Consider the following 19,130-nt stretch of genomic DNA (forward strand, 5'->3'; position numbering starts at 1 on the left):
TCCTCAGGCCTGCAGGCCTCCTGGAAAACATCTTTCTGAAGTCATGTTCCTGAAGTAGTGGGAAATATTGAACCAGTCTCTTGGGGCCGGGGTCCTTGAGAAATCAGAGAAATTGATGACCTTGGTAGCTGACCACTCTTACTTAAATTGATCAGAATTTTTTATGGCATCATTGAAAGCCACTCAGAGGGAAAAACCACAAAGTTGATCACCTTCTAGTGAAGCCCCAGGTGACCGGCTTTATAGATTTCTACATAAAGAAGTCCTGCACTTAGGCAGGCATGCTCATTTGTCCAGGCCACAGGGAACCTGCTGGTCTTCCGGGGCAGATCCCTCAGAGAATTTCCAGAAAGAGTAAATGGAGCTCTGAGTCGTGTCTGCAGGAATGCTGCAGGAATTAAGACTTTGCAGAGTTAAATTTTCTAACAAACCCAGTTGAACAGAAAGCCACATTTTCACATACCGCTATGGAAAATGTTTCTTACCTGTTTCAGTTTGCTTTTCTGCGTTGGCTGGCAGAATTCAGTAACCAGAACCATTACTTAACTTTGTATGGCCGAGGGATTCTTGATGAACAGACGTTTCCTGGGGTCTGCTCTCAAGAATGAACGGTGGGTTGTGCATGGATCACACATCTGTTAATGCCATTATGCTTCAGGCACTGTTGGGGATACAACAGACAATAAGGTAGATGTGGTCCTGCCCCCAGGAGGCTGACATTCTCATGGAAAAAAAAACAAAAAACAGAAAACCAAGCTTTTTACAAGCGAAACAATAAATTAATAAAATAGTCACAGACTTTGAAAGGTGCCAAGAAGGAGACAGATGAAATTGACCTGGAGCCAAGGTGTACAAAGATAGGGGAGAAAACAGGGGAGAAACTTACCTCCTTTAGATGGTCAGAGAAGACATCCTTTGGACATGACCTCCAAGCTCACACTTGAGGGGAGAGAAGGAGTCAGCCCTGCAAAGAGCCAGGGGAAGGGCATTCTAGCCAGGGGGGAACAGCAGGAGTAAAGTCCTCCGGGCAGGAGAGACGTTGGCCAGCTGAAGGTACAGAAGAGAGAGGAGAATTGGTGGTACAGAGTGAAGGAGGCAGGGAAGTGCTAGAGAGCAGGGCAGGGCCGGTACCCCAGAGCCCGGCAGGCCATGCGTGGAGAGCTGGATTCTATTCTCAGTACATGGGAAGACATTGAAAGGTGTTAAGCAGAGGCAGAACATGGTCCTATAAACTTTTTTTTCCTTGGCCATGCTCCATGGCTTGTGGGATCTTAGTTCCCCGACCAGGGATTGAACCTGGGCCCTCGGCAATGAGAGCGCAGAGTCCTAACCACTGGACCGCCAGGGAATTCCCCTTATAGACGTTTTAAGCTCACTCTCACCTTGTGTAAGAGACTGGTTTGGATAGAGAGAAGAGTGAAATCACATGGAAAACTTTTTTTTAATTTATTTTATTTATTTATTTTTTGGCTGCGTTGGGTCTTCGTTCCTGCGCGCGGGCTTTCTCTAGTTGTGGCGAGCGGGGGCTACTCTTAGTTGTGGTGCATGGGCTTCTCAATGCGGTGGCTTTTCTTGTTGGAGAGCATGGGCTCTAGGTGCATGGGCTTCAGTAGTTGTGGCATGCGGGCTCAGTAGTTGTGGCACACGGGCTTAGTTGCTCCACAGCATGTGGGATCTTCCCGGCCCAGGGATTGAACCCGTGTCCCCTGCATTGGCAGGCAGATTCTTAACCACTGTGCCACCAGGGAAGTCCCTCACACAGAAAACTTTTATTAAAACATTTCAAAATACAACTTTCCAATATATAAAAGTCTAAACAACTGTCCCTTCCCAACCCTCCCCTGCTAATGACCCAAGCCAAAGCACTGTCATAAGAATTTGTCATAACAAATTCTTATGCCTATGCTTGGTGCAAGGCAGTCCTTGTTTGTCAGCAGCTGTCTAGGATATCACAGGCCTAAGAATTAAAATATGCCCAGACCTGAAAGACCCTGCATTACGAGCACTTTAATAGGACTGAAATTACGACCTCTAGGCAAGAGATGCTGGTGTTGTATGGACACCAAGGGGGGGAAGCAGGGGTGGGGGGATGGGATGAATTGGGAGATTGAGATTGACATATACACACTAATATGTATAAAAGAGATAACTAATAAGAACCTGCTGTATAGCCCAGGGGACTCTACTTCACTTCGCTGTATGGTAGAAACTAACACAACGTTGTAAAACAACTATGCCCCAATAAAAAAAAAAAGATGCTGGTGTTTAGAACCAGGGTACGGGTGGTGGAGGTGGAGAGAAGTGGGCGGATTTGGGATTTGGGTGGGAACATTAACAGCTGATGGAATGAATATGGGCATGAGAGAAGGTTCTGGCCTGAGCGCCTGGGTGGACGGTGGTCTCATTTACGGAGATGGGATGACCGGAGGACAAGAATGGAGGGTGGGGATGGACATAAAAAGCTCCATGCTGGACAGGCCCAATTTGAGGGTCTGAGAGCCATCCAAGCAGTTTGGCCCAGTAGACGGTTGTATGTGTGGGCATGCCAGCATGATGGAGAAGTGCCAGTGTCAGGCTGGGGTCTCAGATCAGCCAGGTCAAATCCTGGCTCGCCACTTACCAGCTCTGTGACTTGGGCAGTTTCCTCATCTCTGGAACGGGGCTCCCAACATCACCTACATTGTGGGCTTGTTGTACTGATCGTATGAGTTAATACATGGGAAGAGCTTGGATTTCAATAGTAAGTATTCAGTAAACGTTGGATTCCTATAATAACAATTACCATCATCATCATCTTAGCGACAGTAATTTTCTTGCCATTTCTCTCTTTCTAATTAAAATCAAGGACCTTTGTAGCTGGTAAACACTTCTCCTGATGTTCCAGGAATTATCGCTTTACCAGTCTGGGAGCTCCGTGAACACAGGGTAGGGTCTCTGTCTCTCCTCCATAACCTCCCCTCCTGGTGCCCACACACAGGACGTGCCGCAGTAACCCTCATCCAGTCACGTGGAATTTAGCGTGATTCCAGAAAAGATGCTTATTTGAGAGAGTCAATCAGGCATTGAAGAGAGCAGAAGGGGCTTGGACACAGATAGGAGAGAGGAAATTGCAAATTCAGTGACGGTGACGATTCACAGCATCTTTGCTCCCCAAGAAGGAGGCTCTTGATTTCACAAAGCAACCTCTTCCAGAATTAGATAGTGGTCTGTTAGAAGAAAGGTTTCCCTTACAATTAGTCAAATCAGATACCTCCCCGAGATTTGCACACACACACCCCCATCAAGGCTCCAGACACCTCGGTACGACACCTGCAGGCCCCCATCTCTCCCTCTCTGGAAGCCTCTGTGATGTGTGCCCCAGGATCTCACCCTGTTGCTCTCACCCTCTTCTCTCTGTCGTGTTCATTTTGCCTGAAGCATCTGCCTTAACCAGTTTTTGGGGAACATGGGTCCCTTAGATGAAACCCACTGCCACACCAAGCACCTCCCCTCTTCCCCTGGAGATGGGTGCTGTCTACACTTCAGTGGGATCCATGATCTCACCGTGTGTTCTTTTCAAATCATGGCACGTGGCTCTGCCCTTTCCCAGATTTTTTTTTAAAAGTTAAATTTCAATTTCAGATAAACAGTGAATAATGTTCTAGTATAAGTTTCACTCAATATTTGCTAAGTCATATTTATTTGCTAAATCATATTTATTTGCTAAATCTGGCCACACCGTAGCTGTAAGAATCCCAAGTCCAAATTCCCATGAACTGGACCAAGAAGCCCTAGGGCACAGCCCCATTATGTGCCCTTAGAAGTTCACATCTTGGGTGCTGATGCCATGGTCTAAAGCCAGACCCGGAGTCTTCAGCCCTCCCCTACCCACACCTGGAGAGCTCTCAGGCTTCCCTGGAGAGTCTTCCAACTGAGGTAATCTTGGCTCCCTGACCTGCCATGAAAAGGTCTTAATCCTGGAGTCCAGGGTCCAGGTCCAAGTCTCCTAAATACCTTTCTTAGTTCCTCCCAGGGCTGTCCTACAAACAAGCCCTCGGAGCGCCTGGCCTGACACGCAGTTCCTGAGGCATGTATGCAGATTAGACCCCACGTCAACACCAACCTTCCTCTTTCTCTGGATTCCATCGTCACTGCATCAGTGCCCTCTGGTCCTCTAAGAGCCCTAACATCTCCTGTGACTGCGTTCCTATTTCGAGACAGCCTTCCTCCAAGCCTCCTTTGCCAGCTGAGATGAATGATAGATCAGGAACCCAGTGAAGGGTCAAGGCCATCCCACTTGATTCCTAAGGCTCCCTCTGTTCTTCATCCCTCAGGTCCTCTGCCCCAGATCCTAGCCGTACTGAGGAGCCTTAGTGCCATAAACTTTCAGAACAATAGTCCGTCTCATTTCCTTCAAGGATTAAAAAGAAGCTAGTTCCCTGGCAAACTTAACCCTTCCTCACACCAGAAAGTGGGTTATTTAGAGGCAGGAGTGGAACCAGGAATTCTGGACCCCTGGCTCCTCTCCTGAGTATCCATGCCCAGCATTAGCAACGAGCAGGAATATGAAGGGGTCCGGGACAGCACAGACTCCTGATGATGCAGGGCGTGTAGTTCACCAGCCTGAGGACAAGGGCCATCACCTGAGAAATGGGCACCTGCTCGCAGGAAAGACGGAATCCTCGTCCTCTGCTCCGTCCCAGCACCCACCGCCTTCACTCAGCCCCTTGTCACTTCACACTTGGGCCGTGACTTCTTTCCGTTTGGCTGTTTCTTTTAGCACCAACATCTCCCCACCTCTAGGGTCAGCTCCCCTCAGATCCATCCTCCACGCTCTCCCAGAGTTGGCCATCCAACCGTATCACTCCCCTGCCTGCTTAGAAACCTTCAGTGGCTCTTACGCATAAAGTCTTAGGATTAAGTAAAGTTCCCCACCCTCAGCTTCTGGCCCTCTGCCTGGAAGTTTATGCCCCAGAAACACTAAAACCTCCATAGTTAGCTCTCAGAGCCCGCCACGTCTCGTGTCCATACCTTTGCTCATGCAAGCCCTGCTCCAAGTTCTCCTACCCTCCGTCCCTCTCTCTCCTTACTTAAGACACAGTTCAGTCTGTCATACAGAGTGAAGTAAGTCAGGAAGAGAAAAACAAATACCGTATGCTAACGCACATATATGGAATCTAAAAAAAAACGGTACTGATGAACCTAGTGGCAAGGCAGGAATAAAGACGCAGACGTAGAGAACGGACTTGAGGACACAGCGGGGGAAGGGGAAGCTGGGATGAAGTAAGAGAGTAACACTGACATATATACACTACCAAATGTGAAATGGATGGCTAGTGGGAAGCAGCCACATAGCACAGGGAGATCAGCTCGGTGCTTTGTGACCACCTAGAGGGGTGGGATAGGGAGGGTGGGAGGGAGACACAAGAGGGAGGAGATATGGGGATATATGTATATGTACAGCTGTTTCACTTTGTTATAAAGCAGAAACTAACACACCATTGTAAAGCCATTATAGTCCAATAAAGATATATATTAAAAAAAAGACAAAGCTCAGGGGTCACCTTCCCCAGGAAGCCTTGCTGGATCCCCTAGACTCTGTTTGGTGTGTGTCTCTGAACACCTCAATCATTGCAATTACCACATGGCATTATGGTTACCAGGGCCTGTGCCCTCTCCCCTTCCAGGCATTGTGAGCCTCTTGCAAACAGGTGCTCAGTAAATGCTTGGTGGTTTGATTTGACAATTCACCATAAGAAGGAAGTAACATCCTTTACAAGCGTTGTTTGTATCCCCTTCTTGAATTCCTTGATTCTCCTCCCCACCCTTCCCTAACCTGGCTCACTTCGCCCAACTGGCTCAGTTAGTTTCCAAAGCATCTCACCACTAGTACTCTTATTTCATCTTGCCAGGTCTCCGCCCTGCTTCCACTTTGAAAGTAGAGACTCCAGCCATTCTGTGTTCACTCGGCTAACGTTTTTTAACACCTCCATGTGCTGGGTGCTGTCTGGATTGTGATGCAGAGACTTGCTGGACAAGGTCCCTGCTCTCAGAAGTCCCCAGCCTGGAGGGGAAGTCAGACAAGGAAAGAGGCAAATAGTATATGCTGTGATGGGGGGACAGGGGGACACAGTAGATACCCAGGTCAGCTCTCCACAGACTGCCTTGGGCTCACATCCCAGCTCACTGCTTTTTGGCTGCGTGGCCTTGGGCAAGTCCTTTATCTGTGTCTGTTTCCCATGGTTAAAAGAGAGGGTAATGACAGTACTTACCTCTTAGGGTTATGAGGGGAGTAAACGAATTAACTCATGTAAAGAGTTTAACAATAGTGAACAGTCAGTAAATATTAGCCATTATTATTCTTAGCTCAATATGCTGTGGGAGCAGAGGAGAGATAAGACAGATAAGCAGCAGTTATAAAGGACAAGGATCAAGAGATATCCATATTCTAACTGGAGCCCAGAAACAAGCATTTGACATGAAAAGCAAATGGAAAGTCTCCTTGGTGCTTCCTAACTCTTGTGGCCCTCGAGAACCAGTCCTGGCGAAGCTGTTGCACCCAACTGACCATCTCTCCCTTCCTTAGGGCCGACGACTGCTTTTGCGCTTCTCGGAAGCTGGATGCAGTGGCCATCGAAGCCAAGTTTAAGCAGGACCTGGGTTTCCGGATGCTGAACTGTGGGCGGACGGACCTGGTGAAGCAGGCAGTGTCTCTTCTGGGGCCCGATGGGATCAACACCATGAGCGAACAGGTACAGGGGTCCTCCGAGTGTCTGAACAGGCACCCCACCTCCACCATGTGCCCTGCCCCAGGGCAGGATGGAAACAGCAGGCACTGGACAGAGGCTCCCCCTTCTGGTGACGTAGGGTGATTGTGTTGTTGTTGTTTTATTTTTTTTTTTTAAGTTTTTAAAATATCTTATAAAAATATCCTTGTTCATCTGTACAGAAGTTGCACGTGATCCTTGCAGCTGAAATGGAAAATAGAGAAAAATAGACCTATTCCAGAAAGGAAATCATGCCATCATCATCCACCATCATTTATATTTAGCTTGTGTCCTTCGAGCCCTTTTTCCAGCATGGTTAAAATTAGTTCTCTGCATCACAGAACAAATCCAAGCAGATTTTCACCAAACTTTCAGGGTGTGTTTAAGATACACAAAGGTCATTCTGAGGGACCCCAGGAGACACCTCAGAGACAGGCAGCCGTCCCCCAAACCACTGAAACTGAGGTACAGTGAGAGGCTTGTGTGTCTATCAGGGAGACACCCCGGGTGGGTGAAGATGTCACGGATGGAGAAAACAAACAGCAGCTTTCAATGTGAGCCCCAGATGGGAAGTCACAAAGGACAAATGGAGTTGCTTCTCACATGGGCAGCTCATGCAGCAAGTTCCAGGGAAGGGATTACAGCTAACAATTTTCTTGAGCAACACAAAGGAGCCCTAATACACACACACACACATTATTTTTTAAGAACAAAGATTTATTATCTTTCTGGTTTTGGTATTTTGTATTAAAGATACTTTGCAGTATCATTAAATATTCTTTTTTTAAATCACTCTTAATGGCTACATAAAATGGTCATATTTATTTGTTCAGTGAACCATACCTCAGTTGTTGAATACTTAGATTGTTTCTAATTACTTATATCAGTAATGCTGAGCTACATATACTTACACAAATCTTTGTTCAAATCTCTGATTATTTCATTAGGGAAATTTTTTTAAAGTGGAAATAGTCACTCAAATGCATCAACTTATCTTAAAGTTTTGGATCTCAAATTACTTTCCCAGAGACTGTTTCCTTGTACACACTCTCCAACTATTTTTGTGTACCCTATTAATCTTTTACTTAATTTAATTAATCTTTTGCCTGTTTTTCATTAGAGCTTAAGTGTTTTTCTTCTTTATTTCAAAGAGCTCTTTACATATTAGACATATAACCCTCTGTTATAATATGACAAATATGTCTCAATTTATTGTTTACCTCTTAATTTTGTTTATGTTTTCAATCGCATGTCCTCAACGCTGTAATGATTTTCTTTTGTGATTTCTTCCATTACTTTTATGCCTAGAAACGGATCCAGTTAGATGTCTTTTATGGTTTTAATTTTTTTCTCTATATCTCTAATCAAACTGGAAATGATTTTGGTGTATAGTGTGAGATAAGGCTCTAACCTGAACATTTTCCCAAATAGCCGCCTTCACAACACTGTTTATTGAAAAATCCATCCCTTACTTCTGTTGGTGTGGTACTTTGTAATAAGTAGGAATCATGGGCAGATATGGAATTCCTGAAAGTCATTCCTCATTCGCTTGCCTTTTGCTTGTAAATGATAACGTCAAAGCTGACGTCGTGCTGGGGTCATACTCAGAGGCACCAATTTCCCTTGACACTGACCAGCAGCTCACATAGAGCAAAGATGACACTTATATTGTGAAAGAGAAAATGTCAAGGAAACAGTGTTTACCAATTAGATAGCTTAGGGCTGATATTGCAGAATCCAGAAAGTTCCTAAGAGCTTTCAGTTGAAACCAACCACTTGTTTTAGCAAACACTCTTAGATCTGTTGCAGCCTAAAACAAACAAAAAATCCTCCGACTTAAGCCAAGATAAATGCAAAAAAAAAAGGCAATGTATGTTTCCCTTCTTGCTTCCATTTTGGTTTTCAAAATATGGAGGATTATGACCTTATAGGGCTGTACATTTACTTTAAAATACTGGATTTTGAGTACAATTATAGCCTCCTTCACACAAGTAAGATTTTCCGTTTGTTTTGTCAAGTGACACAGCCACCTGGTAAACCTCTATTCTCTGGTTTTTAACTCACCGCAGGGCATGACCCCCCTGATGTACGCCTGCGTCCGCGGGGACGAGGCAATGGTTCAGATGCTGCTGGATGCCGGAGCTGACCTGAATGTGGAGGTGAGGGTGCAGAGGGCTGCAGGACCCCTGGGCCTGGCAGTCCCCGGGGAAGGCGAGCAAAAAGAGGGGGGCTTTACCTCCCAAAGAGCCACCGCTGACGGTGCTCAGTCCAGCAAATAGGTCAGACCAGCTGTTGGATTTCCTCCGTCCTGAGGCCCCAGCCCAACCAAACTCCAAGGAGCTGCCCAAAAACATTTTTCATTTAAAAACAACCCATGAGGCCACAAGGAGCCCTAGCTCTTCCCTCAGTTCAGCTGTACCCAATCTCTGATTCTTCTTGCTGATCCATTCTTTCTGGGATCGGGCAGAGAGAGCTCTCCTGAGCCATCAGCCCTTTCCTCTGCCAAATACAAAGCTGGTCCACGTACCCTGAGCTAAGGTGTAGCTCCCCCAGGTCTTCCACCCTCCCCCACCGAATCCCGATTGGCTCACCCAGTTGGCCGGTTTAAACCACAGGTCTTAAAGCTAATTGCAAAGCTTCCTTGAGGCAGTGTGGTATACTGGAAAGCGCACCCTCACAGACCTTAGAATTTGACACGTGGGTTCAAATTCTGAAACTGCTGCGTCTTAGTAACTTGCTTTTCTGCTTGGGCAAATAGTTTAACCTTCCTGAGCCTCGGTGTTCCCCTTTGCAAAATGGGAGAATAATCGCACCCATCTCAGAGAGTTGTTGGAAGAAATAAATACAGAGTAGCATCAGTTTGGGACTCAGTTATTATTGGTTCCTGCCCCCCGCCCCCGCCAAGGCTTATAATAGGTGAAATTATACTTTTTGACCATGTTCTATGCTGACTTAAGACCCCCTCTCACAAAAAAAAAAAAAAAAGACCCACTCTCTTCCGGCAGCCTAATATTGGCAGTCTCAGAGGCTGGGAAGATCGATTGACATGCTGCACTCCTAACTCAGCCACCCCAGGAAACTTTTTTTAGTTCAAAATTAGATGCTCTTGTAGTCTTAGTACTGTGGTTTAAAAAAAAAAAAAAATTAGCATGCTTTATATTCATCTGAGGAAAGCAGGCAATAGACATGGTTTTGGATCCAGAACCACTTTGGATCTTATAAATTTCAAGTATTGGGGATTTTTTTTTTCCTGCTACGAATCCCCAAGCACTGTGCACATCTCTGCAAGGGCTCGTCAACTTTGGGTCCTGGTGGGGTTCTCTGGTCCTCTAGCCCATCCCACAGCTCCCAGCTCAAGGTCCTCCCCCCGCCGGTGATTAGTGAAATCAACTGCTCTGAAAGCAGCAGGCATCGCGGCTACTATGGGCCCAGGAGTGTCTGGAAGAAAAGCCATGCGTAGGTGGCAATCCTGCAGAACCCTAACCTTTAGCTGTCCTGCAGCCTCTCTCTTGGCCTGGGGTGTTTTGAGGTCCCCATATGGGAAGGCCAATATCAGATTGCTCATTCGTGGTGTGCCCAGGGAAGGTTTGTGCCTAGGTTTCCAGTAGCACGAGGGTCCTTGTCAACCGGGAAGCCAGCAGAAGAATGAAATGAGGACAGTGTGGGGTCAGCTGTGACCAGATGATGATGTTCCTCCATCAGATGGCTGGTGGTATTGCTTGGCTTGAAAGCTCGAAGCAGACCTCCCCTTGCACGGGGTTTGCCGCTGCCAAGGATTTCCCCTAGAGATGTGGATGTGATGGTAGCGGCCTCACACCACCTGACATCCTGTAGCTCTCAGAAGCAGCACCCTCCCTTAAGCAGGAAGAGGAGACAGGCAGGGGAACAGGCTCGTTGTAGCCACCGTTACAGCTTCTCCAAGGCTCCTTAGAGGTGGTCAGAAATCATCCATTCATCTCTCTTCAGACGAGAAGCAAAGGAGTCCTCATTGTGACGGAGGATATAAAGTCACTACCCCACATCTCCAGTGTTTCCCGAGGCACCTTCTAGGACGTCCTTTTGTACATATCTAGCCCACCTGCCCAGCCACAGATAGGTCAGATTTGCTGGTCTAAGTATTGTGAAGGTCACATTTTGAAAATAACTTCAATTTGTTTATAGGTTGTCAGTACTCCTCATAAATATCCATCCGTCCACCCTGAGACCCGCCATTGGACGGCTCTGACTTTTGCTGTGTTGCATGGACATATTCCTGTAGTTCAGGTATTAACGTATTTCCCTATCCACATCTGACCTTTAATTTTACCTCTTTCATTGCGCAAATTTGTACCTCTCCCGGCATGCCTATTCCCTAAGAGATTCATATTGGTTAATTGCAGGTAAATATAGCACATTCATAGCATATGAATGAAAATATTATATGTAATGCTCTATATGGCCTGGCTCTAACCAATATGAACTTAACACATACCCACATGCAGCCTCACACGCGGAGTGGCAAACTTACCAAGTTGTTCCCAGTTGCTCGGGGGTGGGGCCTGAGCTGTGATTTTGTGGATTTGTTCATTTTTGCTTGTTGTAACATGAACGTAAGACCTGGCTGGTGTGAGAACTTGGAACCTTCCCTTAGGTGTGACCCCAGTGTTTGCATAGAGTCTAGTGGTTTCCAACCACTGGAAAGAAGCATCCAAGTCGCCAAGGGAGCGGTTCCAAAAGATACTTGCTTGGATCCCACTTATGGAGAATCCCATCCAAGAGGTCTAGAGTAGGGTCTTCACATGTGTCTTCTGAAACAGCTCCCCGAGTATGGAGAGATGTCCTCGTCTGAGGTCCTTTGGGCACGTAAGTGTGTTTTGCTTGCACCCTTTCTGGCTGTTGTAGAGTTGGTGTTCAATGAATAGCCATCTAGTATATTCTAGATCTTAAGCTCGGCTTATTCCAGATCTTAAAACTTTACTTCATTGGAAAAAAGATATCAGCATCCAGGTCCCTGACCACATCTGACACCCTAATAAATGCTGAGCTTTGGGTACATCAGGAACTCACCTCCTTTTATGTGGTCCAAGCCTCTTAGAATTATGCAGAGCAGAAAATAGTGTGCTAGGGACCCCTAGGCAATGTTGGAGTGCCACAGGAATCCTTCGTTGTTTCCTAGGTCGTGGGAATCCTTAAGACAGATGTGAAGTCATGTTTCAGGAGGTTGAGTGCGTGACATGTCACACCAAGAGCTGGCTTCTGCCTGTAGAACGTCATGACCAGCCCACTCCTAGTGGAGGGATCTAAGAGAGGAGGGGTCAGAGGGTGGCCTAGTGGACACAAATGCCATCCCTTAACATGCAGTGGCATCCCCAGCCTTTAAATCAGGAATAGGAGCAGTGGGTAGCCAAGCAAAGCCAAACAGAAGTCAGGTCACCTCTCCGCAGCAGGTGCACACACCATGGAATGCCAGGTAGGCAGCCCCTTCCTGACTGTGCCCTCAGGTAGCCCTGAGCAGGTAAGACAGATGTTTCCCCCTCATTTTACATCAGCTGTGCTGACAGCACGTTCACTGTGAGATCCAGCATGGACGGCATCTCTGTTTTTAGGAAGCCCAGATCTCTTAGAGAATGCGCAGAATGGAATCATGTTCAGCAGCACTCTTGGAAGCTCACTCTGCCACTTTACTCACTGATCTTGCTGTCCAGGAAACTCAGCATTTGCTGAGCTGTCCTCAGAGCCCTCCAGGATGTTCTAGAAGCGATTCTTGCCCTGGTTGGCCCTGGGGGTCCCCAAAGAGTTCTTCAGAACTCTTGAGTTGCTATGGTTCGAAGAGACCCCACTAATACTCTCCGAGGCTTTGTGTCTCCGACCCCGAAAGGAAGTCCTCCAACACTCTGGTGCCACGAGCTTCTAGCTCAGTGCTTCTAGAGACTTCTAATGTACATATAAATCACCTGGAGAACTTGGTGAAGTGCGGATTCCCATCATTCGGTCTGGGGTGGAGCCTCAGAGCCAGCATTTCAAACAAGCTCCCAGGGGATGCTGGTGCTACTGTCCGTGGACCACAACTTGAGTGATCTGAGGCTCTAGAAGATACGAGAGGCTCTCGGTTTTTCCTCTGAGGTGCAACTGCCCTCCCCCTGTGCACATGCTCACAGACCCAGAGGGAGGGCAGGAACACTGGCGTCACACTGATTTCCACCACCTTCTCCTGACGTCTCCTCACATGCATGTCCTTTAAACATCTCAATGGCCTCTCTTCCTCCGCAGCTCCTCCTGGACGCTGGGGCCAAGGTGGAGGGCTCTGTGGAGCATGGCGAGGAGAACTATTCAGAAACACCCCTGCAGCTTGCAGCCGCCGTAGGTAAGAGTTGCTGATGCTCACGCCGGCCAAGGGGCTCCAGCGCGCTGGCCCTTGTTGTGTCTGTGACTGTGTGTTTGCTTGATTCTCTTATAAAACCCCCTTCTCTGGGCTTGCAGGAAATTTTGAGCTGGTTAGTTTGCTGTTGGAGCGTGGCGCGGACCCCCTGATAGGAACCATGTACAGGAATGGAATTTCTACCACCCCCCAGGGTGATATGAACTCTTTCAGCCAGGCCGCAGCCCACGGACACAGGTAGGCTAGGATGGCCCAAAGCCACGAGGTCCCAAGTGGTGCTTGTTAAAAATGCAGATTCCCAAGCCTACCCCAGACCCACTGTATCTCTGGATGTGGGACCCAGAGGCAGATCAGGCCTGGCCAGCTTCATGCAGCACACGCCCACTCAGACTGGCTTGTCTGGTCCTTCCCCAACCGGCTTTCCTCTCGCAGAGACGTCACTCTTTGCCAGGGTTGGTCAGCACTCATCCTATCACCTGTCGTGAAGTGAGAAGAATCCATTTTAAAGAATCGTAAAACCCCTCATGTTTGGTTACTTCCTGTCTACATTTCCTTCAGGATTTACCCCATCAGATTTTACTACACGTAACCCCAAATGAAGCAAATTCACTATGGGGGGGGTGGGAAACTGCAGGCAGATGGTTCTAGAACCTTCTAGATATTTGGGGAATGCACTTAGCTCCAAGTTGTCCTCAAGAAAACACAGCCACACCTGCCCCACCATCTCCTCCATCCACCAAACGTAGCACCAGTGGTCAGGCCTCTGAAACCGCCACCCTGGAGTTGGTCCCGTCCTTCCCTTGTCCCAAGTGAGAGGTCTCCCCACTTCCCCTGCCTAGTCCCTGCCCTGGCAAAGCCCTTCCATCTCTGAGTGTCTTCATCTCTGGGTTTATGATTGACAGGAATGTGTTCCGCAAACTGCTCGCTCAGCCAGAGAAGGAGAAGAGTGATATCCTGTCCCTGGAGGAGATTCTGGCCGAGGGGACTGACCTGGGGGAGACAGCCCCATCCCCCCTGTGTGCCAGCCGCAACAGCAAGGCCAAACTCAGAGCCCTGAGGGAGGCCATGTATCACAGCGCTGAGCATGGCTACGTGGATGTCACAATTGATATCAGGAGCATAGGTCAGTCTGGGGACCCTCCAAGGCTGGGCACAGAGCCTTTGCCCAGCTCCAGGTCACACACACACACACACACACGCACACACCCCACGCAGCCCAGGGAGCTTCTCATTTGCTGGTTGGAGCACTTCCAGGCTAAGTCCCCACACCATCCCCACAGACAGCAGCATCCTGCCAGCCCCGAAGTCCCATCCTCAGGTCACCCTTCCACGATTCCCAAACTCTGGACCCTGAGTGAGAAATCTGAATCACCTGGGGAGCTTGTCTGAATACAGATTGCCAGGCCCTACACCCAGAGGCTCTGCTGTCGAGGGTCTGGATGGATAAAGGCTGGAAATCTTTATATTTAACAATCATCCCAGGTGGTTCCCAGCGGTTGGGGAATCGCTGCCTGAGAGCACCCAAATCCATGAAGCGGCCGCCGGCACCAGCTAGGATGAGGGCATCTCTTCCCTAGCAAGGCTGCACCCACTTCAGGGGCAAAGCCACCCTCGGGAAGAGTTAGGGGTGGCTCTCCCTCGAGTGAGCTATGCCAGAGCCATCTCCTCCATGCGTCTGGGGAACAGGCTAGCCTGGCCTTCACCCCTCTAAGGGCACTAGCCCCGGCCCAGAAACAGCAGGATGGAGCACGGGCTGTAAACACAGGCTGTGGCAGGTCAGGGTAGGCTGAGGCCCCAAGGAGGGGCCCCTGGTGCTGTTCTGGAAACTGGTCTCTCTTGGAGGGTGGCCGTTTAGTGTGGCGGACGTTTATGCCATTGCCCTGGGAGCCTGTGACGCTTGATTCTGAAGCTCGAGACCCTGAATCGTGTGCTTGTTATAAACAGTAGCGAGTGCCTCAGTCTCACAGTGAGGGGGGAGAAGCAAATCACAGCAATCAGCTGCTGGAGAGGCTTCTATCAAGGGAGAAAGACCTGATGAAGTGCTTGCAGATGGAAATGTTGTTCTGCACATGGGAGCGGCAGCAGTATCCTCCTGTGTCTTCATATTCAGATGGAAATATCTGCCCTGACCAGAGCAGCGGATGGTGAGGTCCACCCGTGGGTTTCACCACCTCTAAGCTCTGGGCACGGATGTAGAGGGGATGGAGATGAAGGAAGTCAGGACTCAGAAGGATGCAATCTGCATAAAGAGTGTGCATTATAATTCCAGTATTCTACACAAGGATTATACCTTGTAAAATGCAGCCCCTAATAATATGAGTAGCGTGCAGGACTAAACACCCATAGTTAAGGGAATCGAATTACAACCTTTAATTTCAACTTCTGCGAGTCTTTGGGGGAAAAAAAAAGCAACACTGGCTCTATTCATTGAAAGGCAGGCTCTTGGTCTCATGGTGTGGTAATGTCCCCGGGAAAGGCCAGCTTCCAGATAAAAACACGCCTTCTCCTCTGGTTGTTTTCTGCCCTCCCCTCCCCTCCCCCACCCCCGCCCGCCCCCTTTCCAGGTGTCCCGTGGACCCTGCACACCTGGCTGGAGTCTTTGCGGATCGCCTTCCTGCAGCACCGCCGGCCTCTCATTCAGTGCCTGTTGAAGGAGTTTAAGACCATTCAGGAGGAAGAGTACACGGAGGAGCTCGTCACCCAGGGCCTGCCCCTCATGTTCGAGATCTTGAAAGCCAGCAAGGTATGAGGGCTTAACGCCGTTGTGCTCGCGGGCAGAGAGAAAGGCCGGAGGCTCTGATCTCCGTGCTCCCTGAGCCTGACCCTGTCCCACGGGTGGGCTCCCTGCAGTCACAGCGCTGGTGCAAATGTACCCCAGCTGGTTACAGCTATTTGTACAGCCTTTCATGGGGCAGCCGCTTTATTGAACACCTGTTATGTCCCAAGGCACTTGGGCACGTGGGACAAAGTAAAAGATATCTTCCAGCCTGGGGAATTTGCATGAAAGCTGGGGAGCTAAAGCCCACCCATGGGCCCCAAGGACATCTGAGGTGGTTTGTGAAACAATGTTAAATTGGGTGGCACAGGCTCTGAGGGGTGTGAGATGCTCAGGGAAGGTGTCACTGAGGTGCCGAGACCAGGGCAGGCCTGGCTGGACATTAGGAATCCAGCAGGAAGAGAGAAATGGGTGTAGCTCTCTAGGTCGACAGGATGCAGACCCTGCCAAGGTCCCTGGAAAGCCAGGCCCTGAGAAGCCTTTTCAGGTCTGAGGATCGTTTGAGCCTGGTGCTTGAGGCTCACCCCTTCCTCAAGGGCCTCTGAATTCCTGCTGACACTATGTTCCCAGCAGCAGGGAAATGCCGCAACCCCTTCACAACAGGCTTTGCAGGACCCTGGGGTCCTAAGATAGTGGTAGCCTGTGAAGTGTCAGGGAAGTAGGCCTCTGAACCAGAAGGGCAGCGTGGGTTCCCCTGCCAGGCTTGGCCAGGGAGCTGTCAAGAGTGGAGAGGGGGAGCAGCCTTCTCCAGGTGGCAGGGATGGCCCCGCAGCAAAGCAACAGCAGCACACCCAGCTGCTTCCTGAGCCTTGGAGCACCTGGCCTGGGGTCCAGAGCCGGTCCCATTAGGTATTCTCATTAGCACCAGAGTCTCAGCCTCTGTGGGCTGGATTTGTGCTTGATGTCAGGCCCCACTGAGACCCCAAATGGGAGGAGGTGTGCCGGCCCTCGGGTAATGAGCCTCAGTGATTCCACAAAGAGCAAAACCTGCTGGAAGTATTTCCAAACCAAACTCTCCCTGCCCCTCACCCCTCACCCTGCAACTTGAAAAATAAATAAATAAGGCCTGAAACTACCTAAGAAACCACCTTAGTGAAAAATCATTGCTGGGTCTGTTCCCAGGGTCTTGGTGTTCTAATTGGTTTTTGGTTTGGTTTGTTTTTTTTTTTTTTTTTCCTTCTACGGGCTGTAGTGGGAGTTCCAGAAATGACTAAGGCGCCCTATGTATTAAGGAAACCTAATCTATGGATTTTTAAAGTAAACTTTACTTTGAAGAATGAGATACATCAGAAAAGTGCCCAGATCATAACTATAGAGCCTAATGAATTTTCACAAGGTAAACTTACCTGTGTGGTCAGCACCCAGACTGAGAAATGGAACATTGCTAGCACCCCAGCAGGCCCCTTATACCCCACTCAGCCACGACCCTGAAAGGGCAGCCAACAGCAGCTGAAAGCAGCAGCTGGAGGCCTGGAAGAAGGCAGGGGCCTTTGGCAGATGTGGACTAGAGCCTGCTCCCGGTCAGCTGTACTGATCTTGGAGGGTGGGGGGAGCCAGGGATGGGGCAGGAGCAGCTCGTGGTCAGGAGGTGGGGCAAGTCTGGGGAAAAGGGTGCTTTCAAGAGTCAAGTTTGCCCTTATAGGGGGTCAATGGCAACCCCTACTGGTGAGATGTGGTATTACATCATCATGTACACTGACCACAGGGGGCAAAGAGGTGATAATTTCCCGTGGCTGCCCGAGCAAGTCAAGCAGTCCCCAAACACGGTGATGTTCCTGAGGTCAAAAGATGTCTGGAGAGAGATGGTGGCAGAGAAGTTCAGAGAGTTGAGAAAGTGCTGCAAAACTCTGCCTTCAGAAAGTGTCCTATTGGAGGAAAGGAGAAGCCATGCATCACACAACTAGCTAGCATTGTCCCTTCTCCCTCCACTAACGGATTCCTGTTCTCATCATGTCTGCTGTTCTGTGGGCGCAAATACCTGGTTCTATCAGAGTAGTGGGTAAGAATATAGAATTCCTGTAAATAAATCCGCTTTACGGTCAACTCACAGAAATACAACCATCCTGTAAAGTGAAGCAATGCCTTCTGCCCATCCGTGACTCGTGCTCGGTCATACGTTACTTGAAATCTAGTTGCAAATGTGCTTTTTTGCCCCCAGTTATAAATTTTATCTTTAAAAGGGTTCCGTGTCTCTAGAGTTCCCCAGGAGTAGAACAATACAGTCATTTTTTAAAATACATCTGTTTAAAGAGATCTCCTGGCCCATTTCTCCCACACATAACTCCTCTGGGCATTTATTCATTCTGTAGTCATGAGTGCCCACTAGGCTACAGGGGTGACAGGACCTTCTTTACCTTCTTTATGGAACTTACTGTGGCCAGGGGAGGGGCAGACACATAGTACGCAAGGAAATACATCAGCAAAAGAGAGTGAGAGCATGATAAATGCTATGAAAAAAATGAACTTGGACAACGATGTAGTCTCTGGCGGGTGGAGCACGCAAGATCTAATTTAGAGAGGATGGTAAGAAAAGTCTCCCAGAGGAGGTAGCATGTGAACAACCACCTAAGTGAGGAAAAGCTTCCAGCCACGCAGAGGTCTGGAGGGAAAGCATTCCAAGTGGGGGAACTGCAGGAGCTCAGGCTCCAGGTGGGAACGTGCTTGATGTGCTGGGGCAGCAGGAAGCAGTGGGACACAGGAGAAAGTGTAGGAGATGAAATCAAATGGCACGGAGACTTTCTCCATGGTGGACATTGGGGTTTCTCTCCATGTGAACTGAATAGAACACCACTGGAGGCTTTAGCCAAGGGTGAGACATGAGCTATGTGTTTTTTCTCTTCCTTGTGGTTTATGCACGTTTTTAGGGGTTTTTTCCACTGTTTTAAAATTGAGTTTTGTAAATTAAACTTTTTATTTTGAGACAATTGTAGAGTCCCATGCAGTTGTAAGAAAACATACGGAGAGATACTTTGTTTCCCCCATTGGCAATATCTTGCAAAATGACAGTTAAATATCACAACCAAGATATTGACATGATACAGTAAACATGCAGAAAACTCCCATCACCATAAGGATCCCCCATGTTGCCCTTTTAGAGCCACACCCATATCTCTTCTGCCCTCACTCCCTCCTTATGCCCCGGTAACCACTAATCCGGTCTCCATTTCTCTAATTTTGTCATTTCAAGAATGTGATTTAAATGGAATCATACAGTATGTAACTTCTTAGGACTGGATTTTCTCACTCAGCA

At 48.5% G+C, this 19,130-nt stretch overlaps 1 protein-coding gene across 2 annotated transcripts in view; it reads left to right on the top strand.

Annotated features, from left to right (window-relative positions):
* ABTB3 (ankyrin repeat and BTB domain containing 3) overlaps positions 1–19,130 on the top strand; it is a 308,462-nt gene that overhangs the window by 253,089 nt on the left and 36,243 nt on the right. The window contains exons 5-11 of one of the 2 annotated variants that reach the window (XM_068561159.1): positions 6,566–6,731; positions 8,816–8,905; positions 10,908–11,009; positions 12,996–13,089; positions 13,206–13,341; positions 14,007–14,227; positions 15,669–15,847. In XM_068561159.1, coding sequence (XP_068417260.1) covers positions 6,566–6,731; positions 8,816–8,905; positions 10,908–11,009; positions 12,996–13,089; positions 13,206–13,341; positions 14,007–14,227; positions 15,669–15,847 — 988 coding nt within the window. The remainder of the gene's footprint in view (positions 1–6,565; positions 6,732–8,815; positions 8,906–10,907; positions 11,010–12,995; positions 13,090–13,205; positions 13,342–14,006; positions 14,228–15,668; positions 15,848–19,130) is intronic. The other variant, XM_068561160.1, reaches the window with a different exon arrangement.

Source organism: Eschrichtius robustus, chromosome 13, assembly GCF_028021215.1.
Source record: "Eschrichtius robustus isolate mEscRob2 chromosome 13, mEscRob2.pri, whole genome shotgun sequence".
In the NCBI taxonomy this organism is placed as follows: domain Eukaryota; kingdom Metazoa; phylum Chordata; class Mammalia; order Artiodactyla; family Eschrichtiidae; genus Eschrichtius; species Eschrichtius robustus.